Here is a 27986-nt window from a genome sequence, read left to right on the forward strand (position 1 = left end):
TTCTCAGAAAAGAAGCCACCCCCTTCCGCGTGCTAAGCTCCTGTGAATTTTATTCTTTGCTATAATGCTAGTAGCAAATAAATATCTGACCACCCTTAGAATTATTTTAATCTGTAATGATGATGCGATAAAGAAGGCGACACATGCTTTCCTTGAAACACACTAGGTTTTTTTTTATTGTAAGGCGTTTATTCTAATAATTTCCTGATTGTGATTGATAACTCCGATGGAAGGATCCTTCAGTTTGACATAAACACAGGCAATGTAATCAAATTACCAATCAGTATAAAGTATTCCCCAGGAATAGCATTCGATAAGTCAACAAAGGAACTCATTTACTCTGATTCCTCATCAAGAAAAATTATGTCAACAACGCTTCATGGAAAGAATAGATCCTTGCTCTATTCAACAGGTATTTAGAACCTGATATTTAAAAAAATGATTAGCAACTTATATCTTTTTTCTCCTCAGCATTGTGTATCATATATTCTTTATTGTTGTTGCCATTGCACTAAATCTGCCATTCACAGGATTCGCCTTTGCTGAACGTTTGACCATTGACTATTCAACGGGAAACATATACTATTCCGCAGTAGCCTCTATACCGAGTCAAAGTTATATTGGAGTTGTACATAGACAGAGTTTTCTTCATAAGACTTTGTTGTCTAACTTGCATAGACCAAAAGATATTGTTTTATATCCGTCAAGAGGGTAGGTATATGTACTTGTAAGTGCATGAATTCGATGTTGTATTATTGCAAAATATATAAAATTAGCAGAAATACACGTAATTACATTTTCTTAAGTGTGTATGTTAATCTAATATAAGATTGATCATTATAAACCACTTCTCTAGATATTTATACTGGACAAAAACAGGAAGTATCAAAGAAATAGGTAGATCGTACATGGATGGAACATCAAAAATGTACATAGCAACAACAAATATTGGAGCCCCAACTGGTCTTGCAATCGATTTTACATGTATGAATAAATACCGCTACAATCTGTTTCCTTACATTCCATCTCTGAGGTATATCTTTTTTTGATGAATTCATCTTTTACATTTTAGCCAATAGACTTTACTGGACAGATGCAATTAAAAATCGTATTGAGTACTCTGACTTGAATGGAGGAAACAGACATGTTTTAACAACAGATAAAGACGCATGTCCATTTGGAATTATTGTTCATAGACAATATCTCTATTACATAGCGTCTAATAGACAGTTAGTGTGATCCTTACTACTCTTTCAAATCAGATTTTTTTAAAACAAATGTTTCCTACTAAATGTTTTTCTTCTTTTATAATTGTAGTTTGTAACTGAATTATTCAGTATTACTAACTAAGAATCATTTTGTGATATGATTTTGTTTTGTGTATTTATTTGTTTTTGTTTTGAATTCTTTCTTTGTTTTGGCTTTTACATTAATATTTTGACAAATCATACTTTAGTCGAACGAATTCGATAATCTCAAATATAATAGTATTCAATATACATATATTAAAACGGTATTCTTTATACTTTGAAACTATTTAATTGACAACAGAACAACACTGTTAATTTTATTCAGATGAACTGTGTTTGACGGAAGTACTTTGCCTTTAGCAAATCAAAGCAAATACGACATTATTTTTTTCTAAAATGCAGAGGCGTAACAAAGATAAACAAAGCAACGGGTTCAAAAGTAACATTTATGTCAATCCATCCAGAGCTGGGGGTGCTTAATAGTCTTGATGTATATACAGATGATTCAGTTGATTGTAAGTACTAATGTATTGTTAAATAATACACAAAATTTCGAAAGGTATTACGTTTCATCTCACTAGAGTCGCTTGAAAGTCAGGTATGTATTATAAAATTTTTCTTTTCTTTTAGTGAGTTTGAGTTGTTCTACGAATAACGGTAGTTGTAGTGCATTCTGCTTTCCAACACCGAATGGAAGAACATGTGGTTGTGCGGACGATGTTGATCTAAAATCAGATCAAACAACGTGTCAAGGAGGTACAAGTCAGCTTTTAGTGGTGATACAAAAATATATAAATATACAGAGAATTTAATCCCATATGGCAAATCAATAAGCAATGTCAGAACTACTTACCCCATTTAAAGTCTATTAAGTTGGAAACAAATTTCAGTCCGAAACGTCACACAACAGGGGTACAGGAGAAGTACCCTCAGCTATGCGAAATTTAGTGGAATTGGTTTAATTACATTTAATCGCATTAAATCAGGATTATGTTTACAAAAATAATTCATTTTTTTTTTCAAATTCAGATGATAATCTAACTTTCTAAGACATGAACATTTTTACCATAGTAATTTCCGTTTTCACGCATGTATTAATTGTATACTTTTTAATGGACTGCGGAAAAAGTAAATCAGAAATTGTATTTTTTCTGTAATTTTTAATTTTTTTTATTAAATGTTATGTCGACTTTAATTTGGACAGTTTCTCGCTGCACTACTTCTCTACGCAATGTGAATTTACATGACTGTATTCCATATCCTGAACACACTTGCAATATTCACTGTAAATCTGGATATAGACTAAGGGCCAACGTATCCCTTATGTGTGATCACTCTGGACAATGGGTTCCATCTCCAGTTTCCTTATGCACAGGTAATGTTTAAACATTTTTGATGAAATTAGAATGCAGACTCAAAGTAATTTAGGCACTGGGAAGGGTACGCCTCCCTCATATTTTTTTTGTTTTTGAATACATGCTAAACAATTGTAAACAACTAAACAATCTACGGTTGTGTTTCCTCAACTATAACGTCTCATGACCCCTTTGTTTGCTTGTCAAGGAATTATGTAGGCTGTGCCCAAACTGATATTGCTTCATATAGACCTAGAATATACAGCTCAAAAACTTTTTAACTGGACATTGTTGTGAACTAACTAAATGAACATTTTTGGAGTAAATGTTTAGCTACGAAGCAATGAAAGATATGATGAATTTTGAAATTTTATTTAAGTTCTTATATTCGTAATTGACAATTTACTTTGTTGTACACATTTTCTCCCCTTGTTGCATGAATAACAACCTCAATGCAAATTATGCATGAAATGAAATAGGTTTTCACAGAGCCCTTTTTGGAGATGAGCACCGTTCTTGCTAGAGTGCCTGAGATTTATCTTAAAATTCATACATTGTTCGCCTGTTTTAAGTAAGAATCAGTCTACTTTATTTGACCCCAAATATTTATATTTTTTAGTTTGAATCAGGATTGTTCCATGAAAATGAAAATGTGGAATTTACATTTTTTACATTTACATTTACATTCTGGGAAACTCTGTGGTGCTGTCTGAGCTATACTATATACTGCTTAATAATTCATACATATAGATTTCTGTGAAATATTTATCAAGCACATATGGATATGGTACTTACATCTTTTAGTATCTCCCAAAAGCGCACGAAATTTCTTAATGAGAGTGCATTTCACAACTAACGCTGCCAGGAAACGATCCCATTATATATCTGAAATGTGTGAAATTTTCTGTTGAATACAAGGACTTTGATGACAATATACAATCGTCTAGAACAAGACATTTGGGAGACACTTCAGCGGGAATGAAACTTATTACATAAACGTTCTATGGAGACTTAGTGATTAGCACTATTGACATAACACTGTTATTCGTGCAAAAGGGGAGTACATAAATACTATAAAAGAAAACAGCAATCCCAAAATACCAGCTTTGAATGTGAAAACAATAATAAAATTGCATAATTAATCACGTCTTAAGTTTGCACCATTGTATACTAGCAATATATTTATTTCCCAAATGTGCATTTAATTAGTTCGCAAAAGGCATGTTGAGCTAGGTGTTTTATAAGCTTATTCTTGACCATTTTCAAATCCTTTATATAAAAGGAATTGCATTCAGACATAATGTTAAATAAAGGGAAAATTAAATGCCAACAAGTTAAGTGTTTTCTTTGCCAATTCCCAAATTTCAATTTTACGGGTGTATCTGTAGTGAGTGTTTTAAAGAGAGAAAGGGAAACGTCGGTTACATGATATATTTCAGGATTGAAGGGTGCTCATCTTGGTTGTTCTTGTCCTAAAGAGTCAAAGATTTGGTAAAATCTGCGAGTTGAAATACATATAATTTAATTCTGGTTGTAACGCTTTATTTGATTGGACAAAAAATTTACTTTATTTTGTATAAAATGGGTTGCCTACGTCACAATGACTTGCATCAAAAACGTATCGATCCGCCTGACGTTACATTCAAATTTTGCACAAATTGAAGTCATTTTATAAGAACAATCATCTTTTTTTTCTTACATCAAATGAATGAAAATTAAATTATAAGGAATGAATTTAATAGCTACCCAAAAATGGGTAGCTATTAAATTCATTCCTTAAAAAACCAAATCTAAAGAGGGTTTTTCTCTTCCATGAGAATAAAACTGGTTCTTTATTCGTTTGAAAGTTTTTATATAACATATATTGCCCAGTTATGATAATTTCCAGAGTAGCAAGAATAAAAAACTAGATTTGGCTTCGGTATTTTTCTTTGATACTTTTCACATACTTTTATGATTAAGTACCTCGCTGGTTTAACTTACAAATGAATAAATAGAATTTTAGATGTTACAACCACTAAAATGTTCATTAATAAACTCTGTTATTAGAGATATTCTGCACGTCAGCTATAAAACATGTCAAGTTATCATCAAGTTGCACACAAAAAGCTGCTGAATCTTGCAAATTCTCTTGTAATGATGGATATACCCCGACAACTTCAGAGAGCTTACTTTGTACAGATATGGGCACCTGGAGCCACAACACCAGAAATTTATGCTTACGTAAGGCATTGTCCGAGAAATACGGAAATGATCCATATTTTGATTCTTAAATTTTGTTAAAATTGAAATGCTAAGATGCTTTCTTCTTGAAAACAAATTATATCTTCAAAGAAGAAATATGGTCTTTTTAGGAATTTAAAAACACTGTAAAAATTATGTTAAAAATAACACTTAACACTAAAATAAAACTTATAAAATTGTAACAAATAAACTACTTGAATATACAATATACCTCTTAAAAATAAATAATTTTTCCATCTTATTTTCTTATATTTCTTTTCGTAGGAAACACGTCCTCACAACACAATAGCGAAGACGATTTTGAAATATACAATATGTATGTCTACATTGGATCATCAATTGCAGCCATCTCTGGAATAATTTTCCCTGTAACTCTTGCAATAGCGTGTTTCCTCAAAAGAAAAAATACATCTCGGTAATTGTAATGTTTTAATTTGAAGTTGTTTATTATAACTTTGTTAAACTTTGAACCCTGTTTGCGTCTCAATTTTGGTCATGATTATAATAGGAGACGCATGGATCACAATGCTCATCTGGGTCACCTTGTTCTACTATCCTTAAGAATTTCTATAAAAGATTTTTTCCCTTTTTATTCCCATAGACAATATTTAGGCAAAACTGTGGACCCGTCTTAGTTCATAGAATCGTCTTTATCAACGTACATTATACAAAATTTTGTTCAAACTTAGCCCCTGGGTCCATACCTTGAACAATCTTTGAACTAAATATATATATATATATATATATATATATATATATATATATATATATATATATATATATATATATATATATATATATATATATCCCTCCCTTCTGGGGGCCAGGATTTTTACAAATTTGAATCTGCACTACATAAGGATGCTTACAAATTGTATGTAAACCCTGCTGTTCTTTGGAAGAATTTTCCATATAAATATTCCTAAAAAAAACTTCAATCCGTTACAGTGGTTTAACCCTATCTCAGGGTGCCGAAATTTGAGCAAACGTGAATCTGTACTACCTACAGATCTTGCATATCACTTAACTGTTCCCGTGAAGATTTTAAAAGATTTTTCCCTACACAATTCCATATAAGACTTTGATCCCCCTATTGTTGCTCCCCCCTACCCCTAGGGCCATGAGACCCTGTCTCATTTACTCAAACAGTAGTTTCGCAGAGATGGACGAAAGCCCATGATAATCAGTTTGGTGGGTCTGAAGTCACGTCAGAAGAAAACCTCTTAATTCCTGTAGATCTTTCGTGTATACGTCCATAGGGTTTACAATGGATACCAAACTACAATTTACCCGATGGGCTAGAATCCAGAGTTGAAATTATATACGCCCAGAAAATGTCACATATGTCGGGCACATAAGTCTCAAAAATGTAACAAATAAAACACTTTCTTACAAAAGATTTTTTCTATTCAAACTCTGATGTTATCTATTTGATTTTATAGCGATACGTACCAGACATCACCGGTGCACACGGAACACAATTACTCGATAATCAGAAATCGTGGACATTTGACTGGAATTAATAGAGAAGAGGGGCAAAAAACTGCTGAATACGTAACCATCGATGACCAGTTCATTACAGAATATGTGGAACCAATTGACGACAGGTATCTGTACCCTTGTGGACATTTGACTGGAAGTTATAGAGAAGAGGGGCAAGAACCTGCTGAATACATTGCCACTGATGATCAGTTCATTACAGAATATGTGGAACCAATGAAGGACATGCATCTGAATCCTGTATAAACTATGCTACTCATCTACAGCAAGGAACTTATGAGCAGACAAATATTTGTTTTAAAATTTTACATTGATTGTAATATATTAATTATTTTTTGGATCGTTACTAAACATTTGTTATGTTTTATATTGAATATCTGAATTAGTCAGAAACTAAAGGTTTTTTTTTTCAGTAGGGCTTTTAGCTTTTCCTTAATCAGTTTTCTAAACGCCAACTGATACCTGATGAAGAAAAACAAATAACTAACAACTTTATTTTTGTGAGTGTAATTTACTTATCAACTACAGAAAGTTTTACGAGAAATTCACATTTCTCCATTATGTAAAAGTAATTTAGAGAATTTTTTTTATTAATTTTGCTTTGATACTTATATGTAACAATGTGAAATAAAAATTGTCTTAAATTACAATCATTTCAAATTTATATCTTTGATAAACACGTAATGAAAGACAGTGTATGATATAAAATATCAATTCTTATGTACATGTAAGTAACCAAATCAAAGTTAAAAACAATAATATAAGAGGGTTGAGATTAAAAATGAAAATTGTCTGATGTAAACTCATTTAACAATCATTATATAAGAAATCTCTATTAATTCTATCACAGCGAGAGATGTTTTAAGTCCCATTTGAGAATTTTCCACTCTATAGACGTCACCAAAGACCGATGAAGGGCTTCAAATTTAGACCTTTTATTGGTAGTGAGGGTCCTTTATAATGCTAACACCTACCGTGACAAGGGGGCTCGTTTTCTAAGTTTTCATCCGAAAGACTTGCGACTTTCACTTCAATTGCCGGGGCTTGTCGAAGAAAAAGAAACAACAATGAATGGGTATTAAAGCAAAACACGATTGGAACTTAAAACAACACAATCAGTTTTGAAACCCTTCTTCAAAGGTGATACGACTGGATGGATTCTTGTCGATAAATCAATTTTTTTTTGTTCCATGATGAATTGATCATCATGAATATCAAACTGAATCTTTAATATTTTATGTTAACGTAGGTACATTTAAGTAAACCATTATAAATCATCTTTCATAACGCACGTAAATAAATACAGGTACAGGCTGCTTTGAAAGTGATACATGTATATGTACAGTCCTTCTAAAAAAATTTGTTCAAATTTGACGAAGCAGGACAGAAGTGACTTCCTTATTCAGTGTTTACAAAAAGTACTGTACTTTACCCAATTATCCAGTTATATATTGCTTTTTAATTTAAATGGATGTTCGTTTCTCATAAAACAATTATGTTTGTTTTACATGCGATAGTTTGTCTTATAACCACAGCAACAAATGTGTACTTTTCTTTTGGTAAGTCAAAACACATTGATTTTATATTTATAATTAAATCTGAAATTAAATACAAATTTACAATTTAACAAAACAAAATTTCTTCAATTTATTAACCATTCAATGCTGCCTTGATGTTGTCCCCTTTTTAAATTTGTATTTAATGATATCAAATATATTATATATTTGTAATGAAGATCGATAATATATTTGAAATGAAGTAAAAAATCATTAGTTTTAATCAAAGTCTTTTAACATGTATAAAAGATTAAAAAAAAACCCACTTTGTTAACTCCTTTACTAATCGAATGTATATTTCTTCTCACAAGGTTTTTTTTTTATCATGAGAAGTTACTTCTTTAAAAAAGTTTCTGTTTGTTAGATGAAATTGTCAAACAAAGTGTGTTGATAAAATTAATCAAGGAATAAAAAAAGTTAATTTACGATTGACAAATGATAATAAATATGAGAGAGAGAAAGAATGACAAAAGGAAGATGTTGTACTTGCTGAACTGTTTAATACAGTACCCCTACATCAGGTGATGTAAAAATTTGCATTGTGTTTATGAAATATGGAGATAACGAACAGTATTCAAGCTCAAAGTCCACTAAAACAATACAAAGTGGGAGCAGAGCAAACACGGACCTCTAAAAACAGAGGGTTTTTTTTAATACCAGAAATTATAATTTTAAAAAGAAGTTTGAATATAGATTTAGAAAGAACGAAACGAATAAGGAAAAGAAATCTTGTATACAAATATATGCCTGCTGGATCCAAATATTCTAATAATAAATAGTAACGTCTTTTCATGTACATGTAAAAGACTGTAAACTATTTCCAAATTTACGTAAGCTTTAAAAATATTCTGGCTTTGGTTTTACAATTGTTTGGCTGATGTATACGTTGTACGTAGGAATATATGTTTACAAACATGGCATGTATTTCAAGGTTATTACACCTGTTGAGAACATAGTTGTTTTCCATCTCCAGAAGAGCGTGTTGTTCGAATAAAGCGTGTCTTAAAGCTGAACACGACTCGTAAATAGGCATACGCCATTTTCGATATTACTATCTACGATATCAGCACCAGGGTATCCTCTTCGCATTCGTTACACCTGACTGCTTTATTGTCACGGGTATCGGCGTGGAATGGCGACCCGTGTTCGTGCTGGTTATCGTGTATTACCTTTGTTTACTTTTTATTGAAGTAACGTGTATTTACAAGAGTTCGTTTATACAGTACCAACCAGACCCAACCTGACACCTAAGCAGTCCCAGAAAGCAGTCCCTGGGACTGCTTTGGGACCGCTGAGACTGCTCTGGGACCGCTATGGGACTGCTCTGAGACTGCTAAAGAAAGCAGACCCAGCAGTCCCAGCTGTCCCTGGGACTGCTTTGTTCACTCATGCGTGAAAAAGGTTCTGAGTGACATGATAGCTCCGCCCCTTGTGTATTCTGAATTTGCAACTCCCTGTTGTTGTTTTGTTTACTTTTTGCAGAGAGGTGTTTAAGATAAAAAATTAAAAAAAAAAAAAAAAAAAAAAAAAAGTATTTCTTAGTTAAACATGTAATTACTAAATGTCTTCAGGGGCTGTAAATTTACACAATTGTAGTCTAGAATTAGTTTTACAAATGAAAGAAGTTAAAAAGGAAGTCAGGGAATGATTTCTTATCCCTTGAAATAAACGTCAATACAGGTGTTTGGAAAAAAATTATCTAGGCCTATTTAATAAACTAAATAAATGCTGTCAAATTATGTATTCAAAATTTGTATTAACACTATTTAAAAAAAAAAAAAAACTTGTCATTTCAGTAAGATATTCAGAGGGACGTACTGTATTGGATTTTTTTCTTAATTGAAAAAGCTAATACCATGCTTAAAATAGAACACTCCATGCTATTTTTTACCCCCCCTCAAATAAGACCTCATAATTTATTAAATGACCATAAAATAAAATTATTCTACCATTCTTCTGTTACATAATCAATGTGAACAATTATTGGGGAATTTATTTATGAATTAGTTTTTTAGCTCACCTGAGCTGAAAGCTCAAGTGAGCTTTTCTGATCACCCGTTGTCCGTCATCTGTCCGTCTGTCCGTCCGTCCGTCTGTCCGTCCGTCTGTAAACTTTTCACACTTTCATCTTCTTCTCAAGAACCACTGGGTCAATTTTAACCAATGTTAGTACAAAGTATCCTTGGGTAAAGGGGAGTGTAAATTGTTAAAATAAAGGGCCAAGTCCCCTTACAAGGGGAGATAATCAAGAAAAGACAAAAATAGGGTGGGGTCATTAAAAAATCTTCTTCTCAAGAACCACTGGGTCAGAAATACTGAAACTTATGTGGAAGCATCCTGGGGTAGTGTAGAATCTAAATTGTTCAAATCATGATCCATGGGGGTAGGGCGGGGCCACAATAGGGAATCCAATTTTTACATTGAAATATATAGGAAAAATCTTTAAAAATCTTCTTCTCAAGAACCACTGGGCAAGAAATACTGAAACTTATATGGAGGCCTCCTGGGGTAGTGTAGATTCTAAATTGTTCAAATCATGACCCTCAGGGGTAGGGCGGGGCCACAATAGGGAATCCAAGTTTTACATTGAAATACATAAGAAAATTTTTTAAAAATCTTCTTCTCAAGAACCACAGGACCAGAAAAGCTGAAACTTATATGGAAGCATCCTGGGATAGTGTAGATTTTAAATTGTTCAAATCATGACCCCCGGGGGTAGGGCGGGGCCACAATAGGGAATCCAAGTTTTACATTGAAATATATAGGAAAAATCTTAAAAAATCTTCTTCTCAAGAACCACTGGGCCAGAAATACTGAAACTTATGTGGAAGCATCCTGGGGCAGTGTAGAATCTAAATTGTTCAAATCATGACCCCCGGGGGTAGGGCGGGGCCACAATAGGGAATCCAAGTTTTACATTGAAATATATAGGAAAAATCTTTAAAAATCTTCTACTCAAGAACCACTGGGCCAGAAATACTGAAACTTATATGGAAGCATCCTGGGGTAGTGTAGATTATAAATTGTTCAAATCTTGACCCCCAGGGGTAGAGCGGGACACAATAGGGAATCCAAGTTTTACATTGAAATATATAACTTAAAGAAAAATCTTTAAAAATCTTCTTTTCAAGAACCACTGGACCAATAAAGCTGAGACATATTTGGAAGCATCCTGAGGTAGTGTAGATTCTAAATTGTTCAAATTTTGACCCCCGTGGTTAGGACGGGGCCACAATAGGTATATTAAAAGGGGGAAATCTGGTAAAGAACAGCATGGCCAAAGTTACTCAGGTGAGCGATGTGGCCCATGGGCCTCTTGTAATTTATTAACAAGTCATTAAAAGAGTACATTTATATATATATAAAAAATAAACATTTGAAAATATCGGGAATCGTGACTTATTTATTATTTGTTTTGTTTGTGTTTATCTGACCGATTAATAAAAAGCAATACAATTGTATAAAATGATGTCAACACCTGTGGTTTCAATCGCCTTTGGGCATAATAAGTAGATAGTCAACTGATGTTATTTGGGTATCAGTGTTACACATCACTGAACACGCTGGTCAACAATGACACTAATTTCAATCTATGTACTGCAAAAAAAATCTTTGTTTCAATAATTGTGTATAAATTTATTTCGGGATTAAATAATTTTGAATATAATCTGAGGGTTCCATTCGCGTGATTTACAGATGTACACTCGAACATTTATATAACAAAATACCTAAAACTGAGAATTTAATGATAATTAAATTGTTTCATTGAAAAAAATCATGACTGAAATATAATACTCGGCAATATTTCACAAAGAATTTTTCAAAAGTGCCAGTACTAAAGAAAAAAGCATTCAGAGTATAGTATGGGAATCGGCCTTGCTCTATAAATCTATACTTATAAATTAATAAATTTTGCAAATAAACTCCGAAACGGGTGCACCGGAGCTCTTACTTACTCCTCTTACAATACACTATATACAAGATGATGTCCGTAAACTATATTTAGATTTCACTCGCATAGTAAGTATCGTACATTAAATTAAAAGTCTACTTTTATTTTCTATAAACAGCCATGAAATAGCAAAAACATGAGTACGGTGGCATTTCCGGTTGGCGGATCTAAGATACTGGCAGTTTTTAATGAAACTGACAACAAGCAATAATTAATTTATTTCATAAAACGTCATCACTGAATTATTTAATCGAAACTTGATTTAAATGATATAAAAGAAATAAGTTGTGATAACCGATTAAAAAGGGAAATGTGCAATTAAATTAATTTCGTCATTCACCGATCTTAATATTGACGGAAGCTTCTAGAACATCATATAGCATCGAGCCCGATGTTAAAAAGAAAGAAGAGGCGATCATTTAAAAAAAGCTTTTGTATGAATGGCCATTGAAATAATGGTAATTCATTGACAACACTATAAGTTTTGAATATATTTATATATCGAAAGACTATTACGTGTATGTAGTAGGTTTTTCTAATAAAATCATCTTTAAAATTTGCTGTACTTCGTAATAAACTTGCTTACATGAAATGAGAAAATTAATGACCAAGGCATTGTTCAAATACAATTAAAGCTGTGTAAAATTTTGTGCTTTGATCAATACATTTTAGTTTTCTTCTGAATACAGTCTTTTGTATCAAGTACTCGGTCTATTCATAGGACATTAAAAGCTAATTTTTACACAGACCCTGCACTTGGGTCTTGGTTTATAAATACGTATGTACCTTATTGATACGTAAAAAAACTAAAGTACATTTTTACATATCAATAAGGTACATACATATTTATAAACTAAGACTCAAGTACCCCACTCAGTAAAATGTGCATATTCGTTGCTTTTATCCTTGACGGAAATGAAATAAGAGCATCTGAAGTACAATATCCATTACAAAGTATAACAGGTTTCACAATAAACGTCAATTAATGAAATTGTTATTTTTTAAGTTTTTTACAGAAAGGGGGATTAAGGGGGAGGGGGCGGTGGAGACGTACATCTTCATGCGGGATTTTGAATAAAGTATTTCTTCCTGCTATAAGCCTGTAGGCTGTCAGTAATACTACAATATATTTCCTGTCGTTAGTGGTATAAATTTAATTCCCCGCGCTTGCGCGGGATTTCATCTAGTATAAGATCTTTTTAAAGCTAATTCTGGTAGAAAATAAACAACTCAAGTTTAATTTTCTATATACAAAATAAATATGAAAACCAATATCAATAACAGGAAAAAAAAAAGAAACTGATTTATTTTGGTGAAAAATAAATATACCAAATAGTTGTATTTAAATATTCATGTTTTAATAGGTGTGAACATCTTCTTCGTTCAATAATTATTATTTGTTTCTACACGAGTACTGTAATTTTCTTAACAGTTCAGAAATGACTGTAACGTAAGAATTGTAAATAGTTGTTGATACTACTCAGAAAAAAAATGATCATCAATTTCAACAGCCTTTTATAGTTACATTGTTTATTGGTAATCTCATTCTGAGTAAGCTCCACCCATTAAATTAATAAACCCCGCCCACTAGGACTGCTGGGATTGCTTTCTGGGACTGATGGGACTGCTTTCTGGGACCGCTTGGACAGCGTGGGACTGCTATGGGACTGCTCTGGGACCGCTGTGGGACTGCTCTGGGACCGCTGTGGGACTGCTTTAGCAGTCCCAGAAAGCAGTCCCCGGAACTGCTCTGGGACTGCTTTGTATCAGGTTGGGTCTGGTTGGTACTGTATACTGCACTGACCTGTGCAACTGTTGTACGTTTCTTTGGTATCTTTCTCTCCTGCATTAGAATAGGTACATACTTATATTTTGTCGCTACCAAGTGCTGTATAGCATACGTCTTTCTACACCTGTGACGATTGATTACTCTGAACAGTGACCAAGTCTGCGACTTTATATAGGGGCCCTCGGATATAGCGAGAATCCAATCGAATATGGTTCTTGCTACTGAAACTTGTTTCAGTAGCAATACTTAAATGACAAATTCTTGGGGAAAAATATATAGTATTGAGGAACGTGTCGTCTGACCTTAAATTTTTTATGATCATAATTGTATTTTTTCCTAAGTGCCTCTGAACATGTTATTGAATTATATATATTTTGTATAGCTCAATATAAAAAAATTATTTACGCATTAAATTAACCTCATTTTCAAATTGGATCTAAATATTTCCTTGATTTTAAGATAACATGCGGAAATACACCTTTTTATTTTGAAAGAATGTTTGTCATGATATGGGCACACGTTCAAGGTTAGAAAATGCACTACATATATGAGGTACTATTACAATAATTTACTAGGTACAAATACAATAAACATGCAATTCAAGGTTTCTGATATTGTTGGCCACGGCAATGTTGAATTTAAAGCACAATAGATTATTGACATCGATTTATATTAAAGGCCTAAAAACCTTTTGCCTTACAAGAATTTGCTACAGAGTTGTGAAGAAAATATTTGTGAGTGTCTGTGGCGTGACATGTGATTGAAAAACCTTAGCATATTTTAGAATATTTTCCTTTTTAACTTTACTACATATTTTCAAACCAACTTAATGAGTCCTGAGTTAAGAAAAGGAGGTTTTACACATCTTAAGTTTATCTTGTTTAAATGTAGTTATTTATGCATATGTACATTTTACAAATACAAAGCTTCAAAAGCAAACGTCATTCGTCTGAGAGCTAAAGTCTTTTCAAAATACATTTAAAATTCAGACGTTTTTACAGAATATATTGGATTGAGATAGAAAATTGATACAAAAAATAAAGATTAAAAAAGTGTTTGTTTTTTTTAAACATTTATTATTCTTTTCAATACCCTTTCCTTCAGCAAGTTCTTCAACCAGGCAATCGGATTTAAGAACGTAACTAACAATTCACTATTTGCAGTTCAAACCTCAAGTTTGCAATCCCTTAAGGATTAAACTAGGAGAAAAAAAATTAAAAGACATTATAATGCAAAGTAATGTGGGTAATAATAAGCGTAATAACGCGACTTTAAAAAGTGTTATAACACTTTAAAGCGTAATGTAAGAAAAAAAGGGATTATGTCTTTCAAAAAGCGCAATAATGCAAAGTGAAGGGGTGTTACTACGCCTTTCTAACAGACGTAATAACACAAAGTAAAAAAAAAAAAAAGAAGCGTAAAAACACAAAGGTTTTATAACGCGAAGTGAAAAGGCATTATCAAGTTTTTTTTTTTTTTTTTTTTTTTTTTTTTTTTGAAAAAGCGTAATACATGTAACGTGAAATGGAAAGGCATTATAACATCTTTCGAAAAGGCTTCATAACACAGTTCAAAAGGCGTTAGGTGAAGGACTCATATCTTATTGGATCCATGGGGAATGGATTTCACAAGTATGGTAGATTAATTATTCATTATAATACTTCAAACAATTTACAACCAGATTTCCAGGGAGAAAGATTTTTAAAGGTATAATTTAATTTCAATGACAATATGTTACTAACTTTAGTCCTAATCTAACATGTGTCTAATGCATTCCATCAAAATGGATTTATCAATTTTGATGGAATTGAAGGGTCATTACTTATTGTACTCATGCAAAAAGTTTGCCTGTTTGTCATGTAAGAGAAAAGAAAAAAAAAAGATTTTCAAATATGAACTTTTTCAATACTTGACCAGCTTATCCCCTGCTTGGGCCTTAATCTTGGACCCCAGGGTCATAATTTTCACAATTGTTGTGAGAGGGTTGGTTCATAATAGTTATGCGAGGAGAAGCACAGAAAAGTGTTTTAAAATATTACATGCATTGCATGAATAATGATGGCTTTGATTCCTGTATAATTGACGCCTTTCCACTTCGCTTTATTACTCCTATGTACAACTATCGTGATAACACTAGTTTCAATAAGCGTAATAACGTTCTTTCAAAGGTATAATAACGCTTTTAAAAAGGTGTAATAAAGTCTTTTCACTTTGTGTTATAATGCCCTTCCATTTCCTATTATTATACTCATTTTCAGAAGTCTTAATAACACTTTTTTTTTCTTTCGATCGCCTTATAATAAGCGTAATACAGCTTGTTCTTCTTCCCGTAAATACGTCTTTTGAAAAGGGTCAAAATGTCCTTTTTATTATTTCTCCTATTTTGGCGTTATAATGCCTTATTATTCTGCGTTTTTACGCTTTTTCAGTATTACGCCCTTTTACTTTTCGATATAACGCCCTTTCATTTTCTCAACTTATGTTGATACCAATTGGCTTTCTTAATCTAGAATACTGGTTGCCATTCAAAATTTTCAAATGTTTATATTACTCAATAGTCTCAATTAGACAAAATACGATCATTAAAGACCCCTACCTACATGCAGTTTGCGACTGATGTATAAGGATGGAGGCACAAATGGTCAAATACTACCAATGTGAAAAGTGGTGATATGTATGTAGTTTTGAAGATCCACCCTTTTTTGCCTTCTTTATTATAATAAGGGAGGCCCAGGTTCGATTCGCTGCTCTGCATCCAATCTGAGACACAAACAGAGGTAGTGACTGTTCCTTCGCCAAGAAGTAAAAGTTACAGGTCTTTCGGATGAGACCTCAAAAACCGAAGTCCCGTGTCACTGTGGGCGTTTGCACGATAGGGAACCCTTATTTCTCAATGGTCCTAGGTAAAAAGTGCAGGTCTAAATTTGAAGCCCTTCACTGGTGTAACTGGTATTTGGCTCTATATGAGTAAAAAATTCTCGAGTGAGACGTACATGTAAAACAACATACAATCAAGTTTCTTTTGGAAATGCAACATTTTATATGAGTAAGCAGAGGGTTTATGAACCTTAATTGATTAAGACAAAAAATGTGTTCTAATTAAATTTTAGTTTGGTACAATGTTTAAAGTATTTAAAGCATTATGAAATTATCTCCCGTTTTGTATAGGAGGATTTCCCCCACAGCACCCCCCCCCCCGAATCTGTACTCTAGAGTAGGACTTCCCCTTTAGGGGCAATCTCACACTAGAGCCAAATTTCCCCCTCTTTCTATATCAGAGTAGGATTTTTCCTATTTTATAAATGCTAGAATCATATAGACAATATTTTGTGCAAAAGATAACATTGTACTTTTTTTTCTTTCAGAAACCAGTTTGACCAAATGCAAAGAATAAAACCTAATGTTTTAAAAGAATTGGTTAGGCAATTACTGAGAGAAAATAGAATAAAGATTTTCAATTTTCATAGTTCGTGTGATTCAATAGAACTGGTTGCATTTTGAAAATTTTAAATGTTGAATGCACAACTAGACTTTTTGTTCATATTTTTTTGAAGTTTCTTTAAAATTGTCTGCCTGTTGGAAAATTAAAGGAACACTCGTGACAATGTATCGCCCCTCTCCACCCCTCAGATATAAGCACATGTATAATATTTTATCGGGGAGATTGGCTCCGGCGGAAATCGCACTCCATAACTATTACACGGAGTAGAACCCCCCCCCCCCGGAAAGTTGAATCTTATGTGGGATTTCCGTAGGGGGAATTCTACCCAAGAGTCATTTTTTCGTGGGAAAAATCCTACTCTAGAGCCCATTTCCGGTGAGAAATCCTGCTCTTGATCCAGTTTTTCGGAGGGGTGATTTTAGAGGGGAAAGCCTACTCTACAAGACTGATATTATAGCACAAAAATGGCGTTCCCTAATTGCTGTACAGTGTTGTTTAGATACCCCACCTCAAATATTATAAAGGAAAAAAATGTACACAGAATATAGTTTTCATGGTGAATTCAGAATGATTAAACTTGCAAACAAGTTGCCTGTTGCAGTCATTACATATCAATTGTACGTATATTATAAACCCCATCTGTAATTTATTTTCACTGAAAAAGAAAAGAAAATTAATTGAAATAAAGACTTCCACATGCCAGGTAACAAAGTTGGAAATGAAATAAAATATAATTTAATTTAAAATTAATATAATTCAAGGTCTTCCTGATGATAAGGGTCTGATATTGGGAATGTGGAATCCTGCTTCGCTAACCTCCATCACGGAAATCCCTAGAAATCCCGCCAGTCACTTCGGAAATGTGTCAATGTTTTTAAATCCTTCAGGCGCTCAGATCATTAGCATATCGTCAGATCCAGAGAGGACGATCGTTTTTGCAGCCATTGGATATTCAATTTACGCATTCCAAAACTTTACCATCTGGCAGAATGAAACCATTCCTATTTCAGTTGTATACAGAGGGAGGTCTATCGGAAATGCCCAGATTGCATTTGACTATGTTTCAAAAAATTTATACTGGTGCGATTCCTTGCTTAATTGGATAGCCATGAAACCAGCATATCTCGACAATACAACGATATATAAATTGATTATCCACAACAATTTGAAACAACCAGAAGGATTGGCACTAGATCCCGAGGCTGGGTAATACTTAAATACTCACGCTTATATCTCATAATCTAGATTTCTTTTACAAAGGATGAAAAATGTCCTTGCAAAATTGGAAGACAGTACAAATAATTTTATTTAAAAGACAAAAAATATGTCAATAGTAGTCCTTCTGAAAATAAAGAAGTGTATATAAACTCCAAAGGTACATGAAGATTGTTTCTCAAGCTACACTATAATTTTCTCAAAATTCTCAGTGTCTTATTTTGACCTTTTTTTCTTGTTTGAATTTTCTGTCATTTTATATTGCAGTATTTATGTACAGGTAAAAATGATTCTTTTATGTTTTTCTGCGACCTTGTCAATCATTCCAACAGACTGATGTTCTTTTCCGATAATGATGTGAATCCACGCATTGAAAAGGCCTCCATGAATGGAGATAATAGGACTGTAATAGTGCACACAGGATTGAAACGAGTTCTGTCCCTTTCTGTTGATGTTATCAATAGCTTGCTGTACTGGGCAGACTATGGCAGACACACTGTCGAGGTCAGCGACTATTACGGATTAAACAGAAAAGTACTGCGACGTAGCAACAATGTTCCTGCGACTGGATTACATTTTTATGAGGTAATTGAGTAGGTTTGCTTGTTAATCAACAGTTCCAGTTACTTTTGTGTTCACTTTGGGTTCCACTTTATCCGCCAAGTATATAAACATCTGTTTTAATAGTTAAATTGACTTCGTATATAATGTTCATACAGAACGTACAAAAACATATTTTATATCGGATATTCAATTGACGAATGTTGAGTACTTGCAGAAAAGAAAAGAAACGGGGTCTTAAATTCACATCAGAACGTCTCAACAATCTCCAATCTCCTATGCAGAGTTGTCGTTCGTTCCTCTCTCAGACAATGAATGTATGAGTCGATCGTAGAGAGTGAACAATCTCGTCAAACTAGTGGCCCAAATCCGTATGCCACTGGAATACACATTCATTATCCCTTTATTTAAATTTTTTTTATCTGAAGTAAGTGGACAGTAATCAATTGTAATATCAAATACGATTCATCTTGCTTCTGCTTGCCACTGATCTTTAAATTCGGCTTCCGTAATGGATTTTGCATTAACAGAAGCCATCATGTTGGAGGTAACAGACTTTTCTAGAATACATGCACAAAAGGAAACATTTTGGTTTATTTCCATCTCAGCAAACTGTTGAGTAATCATTTAGCTTAAACATTAACAGGATCATGGTCAATGTAGAATATTTAAATACTAAATAAATATAATAGAATATACCGGTATATTACTAAATAGCAGATCTCATGGAAAATTTTACCTCACCGATTTTATTGACTGACATTCTAAAGTCAAATGCATGATAAATATTATGATGTTGAAATTTTCGAGAAGATCAAATTTAAGAGATATACTAACTAATAACTTAAGGCCGCGTGGCACAGTCGTTAGAGCGTCTGCTCTAGAGTCGGAGTTTATCCTTACGTCGCGGGTTCGAATCCCACTGTGGGACGTGGAGACCGGTCCTTCGGATGAGACCGTATAAACCGAGGTCCCGTGTCGCAGTAGGTGCTGGCACGAAAATGATCCTTCACTGCTCAATGGCCGTAAGTGCCGAGTGTAGGACAAAATTTGCAGCTCTCCATCGGCAAGTGGTGGCGTCTCCATATGAGTGAAAAATTCTCGAGAGGGACGTTAAACAACATACAAACAAACAAACAAACTAATAACTTAAGGTGGGGACCGGTCCTTCGGATGAGACCATAGACCGCAGTAAGTGCTGGCACGAAATAGATCCCTCACTGCTCAATGTCCCTGAGTGCCGGGTATAGGTCTAAATTTCCAGCCCTCCACCGGCAAGTGGTGGCCTCTCCATATGAGTGAAAAATTCTTCAGAGGAAAATTTAACACAAACAAACAAACAAACAAACTGTTAACTTAAAATTCCATTTCTGATATAAAAAGGTAATATGTTCAGTTTTGCCTTATAATTGTAGACAAAAAGAAAAGAGGAATCGAACGAACTCTTAATTCAATGATTTTCTGCCTGTACAGTCCTTTTTTTATTTATGTTGTCACCTCGCAACCCAGTCAAATTTGTGTTCAGTTTATCTTTCTTTAAATATGAACTAATGGTCACTTTTAGTATATAATGATGCAACTGCTTAACGCTTTATTGACACAAAGTTAAACTGGAATGGTCCAAGATAAAACCTTTGATATTGCTTTGTGGTAGAAGAAATGACTACTCCTATGGAAAAAAAATAGAAAGCAAGTAGAGAGATACAGACGACCGTCCTCGGTATTACGCTGGTTTTTTTCTCTCTCTTTTCCTCTCCAGAGAGAAAGAGAGAGAGAGAGAGAGAGAGAGAGAGAGAGAGAGAGGAGATAATATAAAATAATACACTATAGCTCAGTCAAATGCTTTTAATTTTAAATACACTAAAATACGAACATGTCTTTACCCACACTTCATAAAAAGATAATTTTTTTTGTCATGGAATTAGTAAAAATTGACAAAAAAAAAAAAAAAAAAAAAAAAAAAAAAAAAAAAACCAAGATGTGTTTGTGAAACACTGATGCCTCCGTATGGCAGCTTATGGCAAAGGTTAAAGTTTCTCAAATGCAAGTCAAAATCCAGGCCAAAAGATAAAAAAATTAAATTTGAAAGCCCTAGCTGCAACTGTTCAAAAGTTATGGCGAAGGTTTAAGTAGGTCAAACTCCTATGTCAAGGTAAAAAGGTCAAAGTGGTTGGTATCCAAAGGAAGGTCTTGTCACAAGGATTCCATATGTGAAGTATGAAATCCCTAGCACCAACCATTCAAAAGTTATGGCCAAGGTTAAAGTTTTTCGAAAGTAGGTCAAACTCCAATGTCAAGTTCAAAGGGTCAAAGTGGTTGGTATCCAAAGGAAGGTCTTGTCACAAGGATTACATATGTGAAGTATGAAAGCCCTAGCACCAACTGTTCAAAAATTATGGCAAGGTTAAAGCTTTTCAAAAGTAGGTCAAACTCCTATGTCAAGGTCAAGGGTCATAGTGGTTGGTATTCAAAGGAAGGTGATGTCACAAGGATTACATATGTGAAGTATGAAAGGCCTAGCACCAACCATTCAAAATTTATGGCCAAGGTTAAAGTTTTTCAAGAGTAGGTCAAACTCCTAGGTCAAGGTCAAAGGGTCAAATTGGTTGATATCCTGAGGAAGGTCTTGTCACAAGGAATACACTTGTGAAGTTTGAAACCCCAAGCACCAACTGTTCAAAAGTTATGGCCAAGGTTAAAGTTTTTCAAAAGTAGGTCAAACTCCAAGATCAAGGTCAGAAGGTCAAAGTTGTTGGTATCCAAAGGAAGGCCTTGTCACAGAGAATACACAAGTGAAGTTTGAAACCCTAAGCACCAACTGTTCAGATATTATGGCCAAGGTTAAAGTCTCATAAAATTTTGCAAAAGTGGGTCAAACTCCAAGGTCAAAAGGTCAAATATGATGTTACCCAAAGAAAGGTCTTGTCACAAGGAATACACATGTGAAATATGAAAGTCATAGCTCCAACCAATCAAAAGTTATTGGCAAGGTTAAAGTTGACAACAGACAGACAGACAAACAGACAAACAGATAAACAAACAGATAAACGTACAAACAGACAAACAGACAGACAGGACATAAACAATATACCCCCGGGATCTTTCGATCCGGGGGCATAACAAAAAACTGTGTAACTGTCTTAATCTGCTTATCGAACCTAATTTCATTTAAATATCTTCATTTCTGGTAATATTCATACTCTTGGTATATCATTTTACAGGGAATGTTGCATGTTGTAAGCTCTGGAGCTAGAGCCATGTTTGGAGTAGATGCAGCATCAGGAACACAGCTTTACAGTCTAAGGATGAATACAGCACAGCCATATGCAGTACATGTTTATGATGCAGAAACCTCCAAGGAATACATCGGTAAGGAATGTAAAGTCTTAAACAATAAACATTTTGATAAACTTGACACATAATCGGGAATGTTTAAACTATTTTGGGACGAGTTCGATAATGTAGATTCTAGAAAAGATATTCATCGAGCGAGGCGCATGCTTTAGTGATAAATTCAAAAATGTTTTATTTTTAGTTGTAAGCTCAAAATAATGTGCAGGAATTTTGAAGATCTTTTTAAGAAGTCAGGGATTTTGAAAAGCATATTATTTAGAATGTTTCCAATTTTGTTCTCAGTCAAACAAAATGCTTGTACATGTTACCATATATATATATATATATATATATATATATATATATATATATATATATATATATATATATAATATAAATATAAATATAATATATATATATATATATATATATATATATATATATATATATATATATATATATATATATATATATATATACACACACACACACAACAATTCACACCGCTATAAACTGCATTTGCCAGAGGGTTTTAAATATAAATTGTCGTTACATAGTTTATATAGTTTTCTTTTATTATACAGACCCTTGCACTTCTAGAAGTTGTCAACACATCTGTGTAAACACTCCAGAGGGAGCTAAATGCCTCTGTGCCGAGGGTTACTTGATATCTTCAGATGGAATGACGTGCACGGGTTTGCTATGCCTTATTTAACATTAAAGAATCAACACATTTTTGTTCAGTTATTTAGCGTTAATTGTCATGCACAATGAGATGTAAAATATGACTCTTATTTCAGTCTAGAGGGTGCTGAGATAAGATTTTTTAAAATTAAAATTCTTCATGTAGGGATCTTGGAAACGTAGTTCACCTAGTTTCCAGGTCCACAAAACCTTGTCTCTTATTGTGTTTTCTCTAAGTAAATGATAGAAAAGCAAAATTAACTCTAGATAACATCCCCATCTTTTTCAAGACCCTCTCTCAAAATCTTATAGTTTTTTCTTGGACCAGGGAATTTTTCGTACCAAATTTATTGTTTTGTTTGTTTGTTTGTTTGTTTAACATCCCTTTCGAGAATTTTTCACTCATGGAGACGCCACCACATGCCGGTGGAAAGCAACATATTTTGACCTTTGCTCGGCACTTAGGGTCATTGAACAGTGAGGGGTCTTTTTCGTGCCAGCACCTACTGCGACACGGGACCTCGGTTTATACGGTCTCATCCGAACGACCGGTCTCCACGTCCCACAGTAGGATTCGAACCCGCGACGTAAAGATCAACTCAGATTTATTGTAAATGCATGTCTAATTTTCTAAACATATATTGAGTAACCATATTGAGAGACAGACTGCAGACAACAAGGGTAGAAAATTACCTAACGTCAACTTCTTTTTAATTCATCATTGTTTGCAATTAATTTATAAAATGATATATAATGAAAAATTCAAAGATGTTTTCGATTTTTTCAAAAATGTATAAATAATTTGTTTAAGTTATATTGGATAATAGTTTTGTACATTTTTTTTCCACCAGATCGCTCCTGGTTCCATGAGAAAGGCTTTATCTTGCACAATTCAACGGCGTTTTCGATGTATGAAGTGCATTTCGTCAACGGTAGACGAGGCTTGTATCCTATTATAACAGTCCCCTCCTCCATTATTCAGACATTTGCTGTTGACGCCAATATGCATCTTATCTATTTTGTGGACAATAGCAACAACAAATTGAAAGAACTGAATATAATCAGTTTTAAAATTAGAACGTTGACGTCCATTCAATTTGCATCAGGTAAGCTGCTGAAAATGAGCCTCCCATCACAAATAAAAATTAGTAGATATCACACAATTTCATAAAAAAAATGTAAAAATGTATTATCTATGATAAATTAATGAATACTTACAATGCTTTCTATTGATGTACCAAATACGTCGAAGTCCAAATTTCCTTTTTACACAGACTCATAATTTGTGATTTAACGTTAGAAAAGAAGTGTCACTGATAAATCATTGTGGGTTGCATAATTATGCTTAAGGGTTTGGTTTTGTGTTCATCCAAGTGAAACTCGTATGAAATAAAAATCTCTATATCTTAATAAATACTTCTTGCTTACTCTTGAAAACAGACCTATGACATCTTCCATGTGAAAGCTGTCTTGACATGTATGCAGTTTGGTTGTCACTTGCAGTGTCTTGCAGCAATAATGTGCATTTTACACTTGCAGGACTGCACAGCTACAGGTCTAACAAAACAATAACACGACATTTGTTGTATATGTGCAGATAGTTGAACGTCATGGGTACAACTATTTGTTTCGTTCCTAGCAACTCTGTGCGTACTTTTTGCATATCTGTCTGTTTTTCATCAACTAGGCATGTCCGCCATGCGAAATCTGTGGGCTGCCATTCCGGTATTGAAACCTACTGACTATTTCTGTAATCTGGTGTCTCTAGTACCCCAATTACACAAAACAAATAGAGAGACATCTCGTAAAACATCTCCAGCTATTAGAATGTATCGATCGAAATGTTTAATATTATTTATCATAAGAGTAACATCGATGTTTACGTCACATCAGAGAATGCTCCGTCTTTGATTTTACAATGCACCAGATAAATTAATACGCGCCCAGTTTTAGCAGTTACGACTGAAGTTAACGTCTGTTATTTCTTTTGCAGGTAAGGTTATGAATTACTTTTTATTAAATAAGCATATTAATCCTACAGATGTAGGACAATGTCATATAATATTGAAAAAATATTGCACGAAAATTAAGAACTACATTCACTCTGCGTAGTTTATATCTGAGGTCTGTCATGCGATATTCGGCTAAACTGAAAGTAGGAGCTGGTAGGTAGATTTTTTGTCTTTATTGTGAATTATGAGCCTTCTCTCAGATATATAATTTAACTCCTACTATCAGTAATACATTCTGAGTATAACAACGCCTGCGATCTGATGCACATCAATTTTAAAAAGGTTAAACGTTATACGAAGGATCCGAGAATTTCCACGTGTTTCTTGCAGACCGCAATTTGGTAGCGGGTAATATTTAAGGTTACTGTAATAAATGTTACTATGTTTCAAAATACTAAAAGTATTCGTCATTGTATCAAAATATAGTTCATTCAAAAACACGGTTTCAAATATTATGAGTAGAGTAAATAACTAAATTTTGTTTTCATGAATGAGCGATTTATTGTGTAAGATCCTTCATTGAGCCTCAGACACACCAAGTTAAATGTCCAATGACAGCTAAGTGAAGTGGCTCTACGTAGTACACATATATGGTAAATCAGTTGTGTTATTTGTAAATCAAAATTTTTATATTCAAATTTTATTGCTTTTTTGTTTTACTTTTTGTAAAAAGGGATGCAATATACATGTATATATATATATATTATTAATTATTCACAGTTATATAAATAATATTCACATAAGTTTGTACTATGTATACAAACCATCATTTTGGACTTGGTCATTCTAATTTGCAGATTAGTGCAGTATACATATAAGTTTTTCATGGGGAAAAGTATAAATCAAATGATAAAAATTTTTAAGGATGTCAACTTAATTTGGTTTTTGCTTGATATGTAAATTGTTTATCAAATGAAGAGTGCAGCAAAATTGAAAAATAATTATTTTTTTTATAAGAAAATTGCATAAAGTATTATTTTCTAGTTGAAATGGTTAAGATTGAAAATTGAATTTCTGCAACTGCATTGATTTCATCAAATAGGGAGCAATAAGGGGATCTTACCTGATCTTAAGTTACCATTGAGCATGCTGAATCAAATGCTACCAAGCATATTTATTTTTTATTAAATGGTCATTTTATGAAAGTTTTTCATATGCTCAATCAGACATACGTTGTTGGTTGCACTTGTAAGGAAGACATAAGGTGCTGGGGGGAGGGGGGGGGGAGGTAAATCTTGGTATTGATCCATAAATATCATAATATTGAATTTATTCTTGTAGAATCCTCTAAGACTTTTCTATAAAAATTGAAAAAAAAACAAAAAAAAAAAAAAAACTAATGAATGTACATATAGCCACCACTTTATCTCAAAGGTTATTATTATTTTTACTATTTATTTATTTATTTTTTTTTTTTGAGGACCTGCATTTTAATGGTACAGATAAACCTTGTTATTTCTATCCTGACTATCCTGATAATATGGTACCAATAAAAAAAAATCGAGAAATCCAATAGTTTGACACATTAAGGTTAAAATGCTTAAAGAAAAAAAGTGACTTTCAATGAAATATGAAGATAACAAACAATTATCAAATTCAAATTGAAATTCACATTTATTGATGTTCTCGAGATTGAAGCAAAACTCTATTAAAATTCTTATAAAGTCTCAAAGAAAAAAGTTTTATTGGGCCAGTTTCAGGAAATAAATACCATTCAGTTAAAATACTGACACCTTTAACAAAGGTTAATATTAATATCTAGATTTAAAAGAATTGTTTTTAAATTTTTTTTTCTAAAATTTATTATAATTATGTTTACCATGTTTACAGAATGCCTTGTTTCACAAAAAAGAACACTGCTCAGATATATTTTCTGGACTGCCAATTTCTGCATTTCATGTGATACCTGTGTTGGAGCCCTCCCAAGAACCTCCCCTGTAAGGTGAGTTTTATATTACAATGAAATGATTCTGTTAATTTAATAGACATGTGTATAAGGATATAACGTAGGTGTTATAATCACAGTGAGCTGACAAGTCATTTTCATTTTGTATGATTGGATTCAGATGTTATTCTATGGGTAATGAATGAAAGAATACACAATTTTTATGATGAGAAATATATATGCGGTTGGATGAAAAGAAAGATCTTGTTTAAGTGAATGTTGTGTATGTGTCCATCACATTGTCTCAAGCCATGGTTGGAGTCCGCCTACAGCTCTCTCCTACCCGTGGCTGCTTGAGCGAATAAAGTATCGTAATCATGAATAATCAAACCTTATGACTGTGATGTCACGTTATAAACCAAATAGATATAAAAATAATTGTTTATATTGCGTTGACTTTAATGATAAAAAACAAATGTTAGGTAAACAGTGACTGAAAAAAGAAAAATATCGCATCAGAGGTTGTTTTTAAATAATTGAAAACTTCAATCTCTTTTGGAAGGAACTGTTTCTGATCATCTTCTTGTAGTTTACTAACACACATGTCAAGATCATATCAGGTTTTTAAAATTCTGCCATCCAATCCTTACCTTGTCATTTAACCTTCAGATTTTGTACCGATACTTGTCTCCTTTATTTAATTATGATCTTATATGCTTGTCTCATCTAGTTCCCAAGGCAGGATGACATGACCGTCACTTGGGTTTACCTTGATCTTATTTATGGTTGACCTCTTTATAAACAGATTAAACTCATTTATCTTTATATGGATTAAACTACTCTGATCTACACAATTGTAAATTAAAATGAGATACATGTATATTCAGTGCAACAATCAGTGTTGACCAACATTTACAATGTGACCAGCCTTTGACCCTGAAATTTACTTGTCCATCTTTGCATGCTTTTTACTTAGTCATGATGTAAAGATTTAACTTGCAATTCAAGTTCCCTCTTTGAGAGTGATCAACAGTATTGGGTTTTTAGTGGTATGTTATAAATTATTTATATTTAATATTTTACAGATTTCAAAGTTAAGGAGGCCATTCAAATGATAGTGGTTTTGGTCCATGTTGGTTTGTCTCAACAGCTAATCTTTTGGAAAGCAGTGTTGGAGAAAATATCAGCAACATGAGAAGACTGTGATT

At 33.2% G+C, this 27986-nt stretch overlaps 1 protein-coding gene across 1 annotated transcript; it reads left to right on the forward strand.

Moving 5' to 3' along the window:
* Nucleotides 1-261: 261 nt before the first annotated feature.
* Nucleotides 262-27973, forward strand: LOC133192433 (low-density lipoprotein receptor-related protein 2-like). Its single transcript, XM_061328441.1, has 16 exons — nucleotides 262-412; nucleotides 531-711; nucleotides 857-984; nucleotides 1073-1229; nucleotides 1653-1765; nucleotides 1881-2006; nucleotides 2455-2625; nucleotides 4655-4828; nucleotides 5114-5264; nucleotides 6292-6589; nucleotides 17867-18294; nucleotides 18636-18888; nucleotides 22086-22233; nucleotides 22782-22892; nucleotides 23733-23987; nucleotides 27864-27973. The coding sequence occupies exons 1-16, from the start codon at nucleotides 364-366 to the stop codon at nucleotides 27971-27973; spliced, it is 2853 nt and encodes a 950-aa protein (XP_061184425.1). The 5' UTR covers nucleotides 262-363.
* The last annotated feature ends 13 nt before the right edge of the window (nucleotides 27974-27986 follow it).

Source organism: Saccostrea echinata, unplaced genomic scaffold, assembly GCF_033153115.1.
Source record: "Saccostrea echinata isolate AGI-Se365-2 ecotype Australia unplaced genomic scaffold, CSIRO_AGI_Sech_v1 ptg000025l, whole genome shotgun sequence".
In the NCBI taxonomy this organism is placed as follows: Eukaryota; Metazoa; Mollusca; class Bivalvia; order Ostreida; family Ostreidae; genus Saccostrea; species Saccostrea echinata.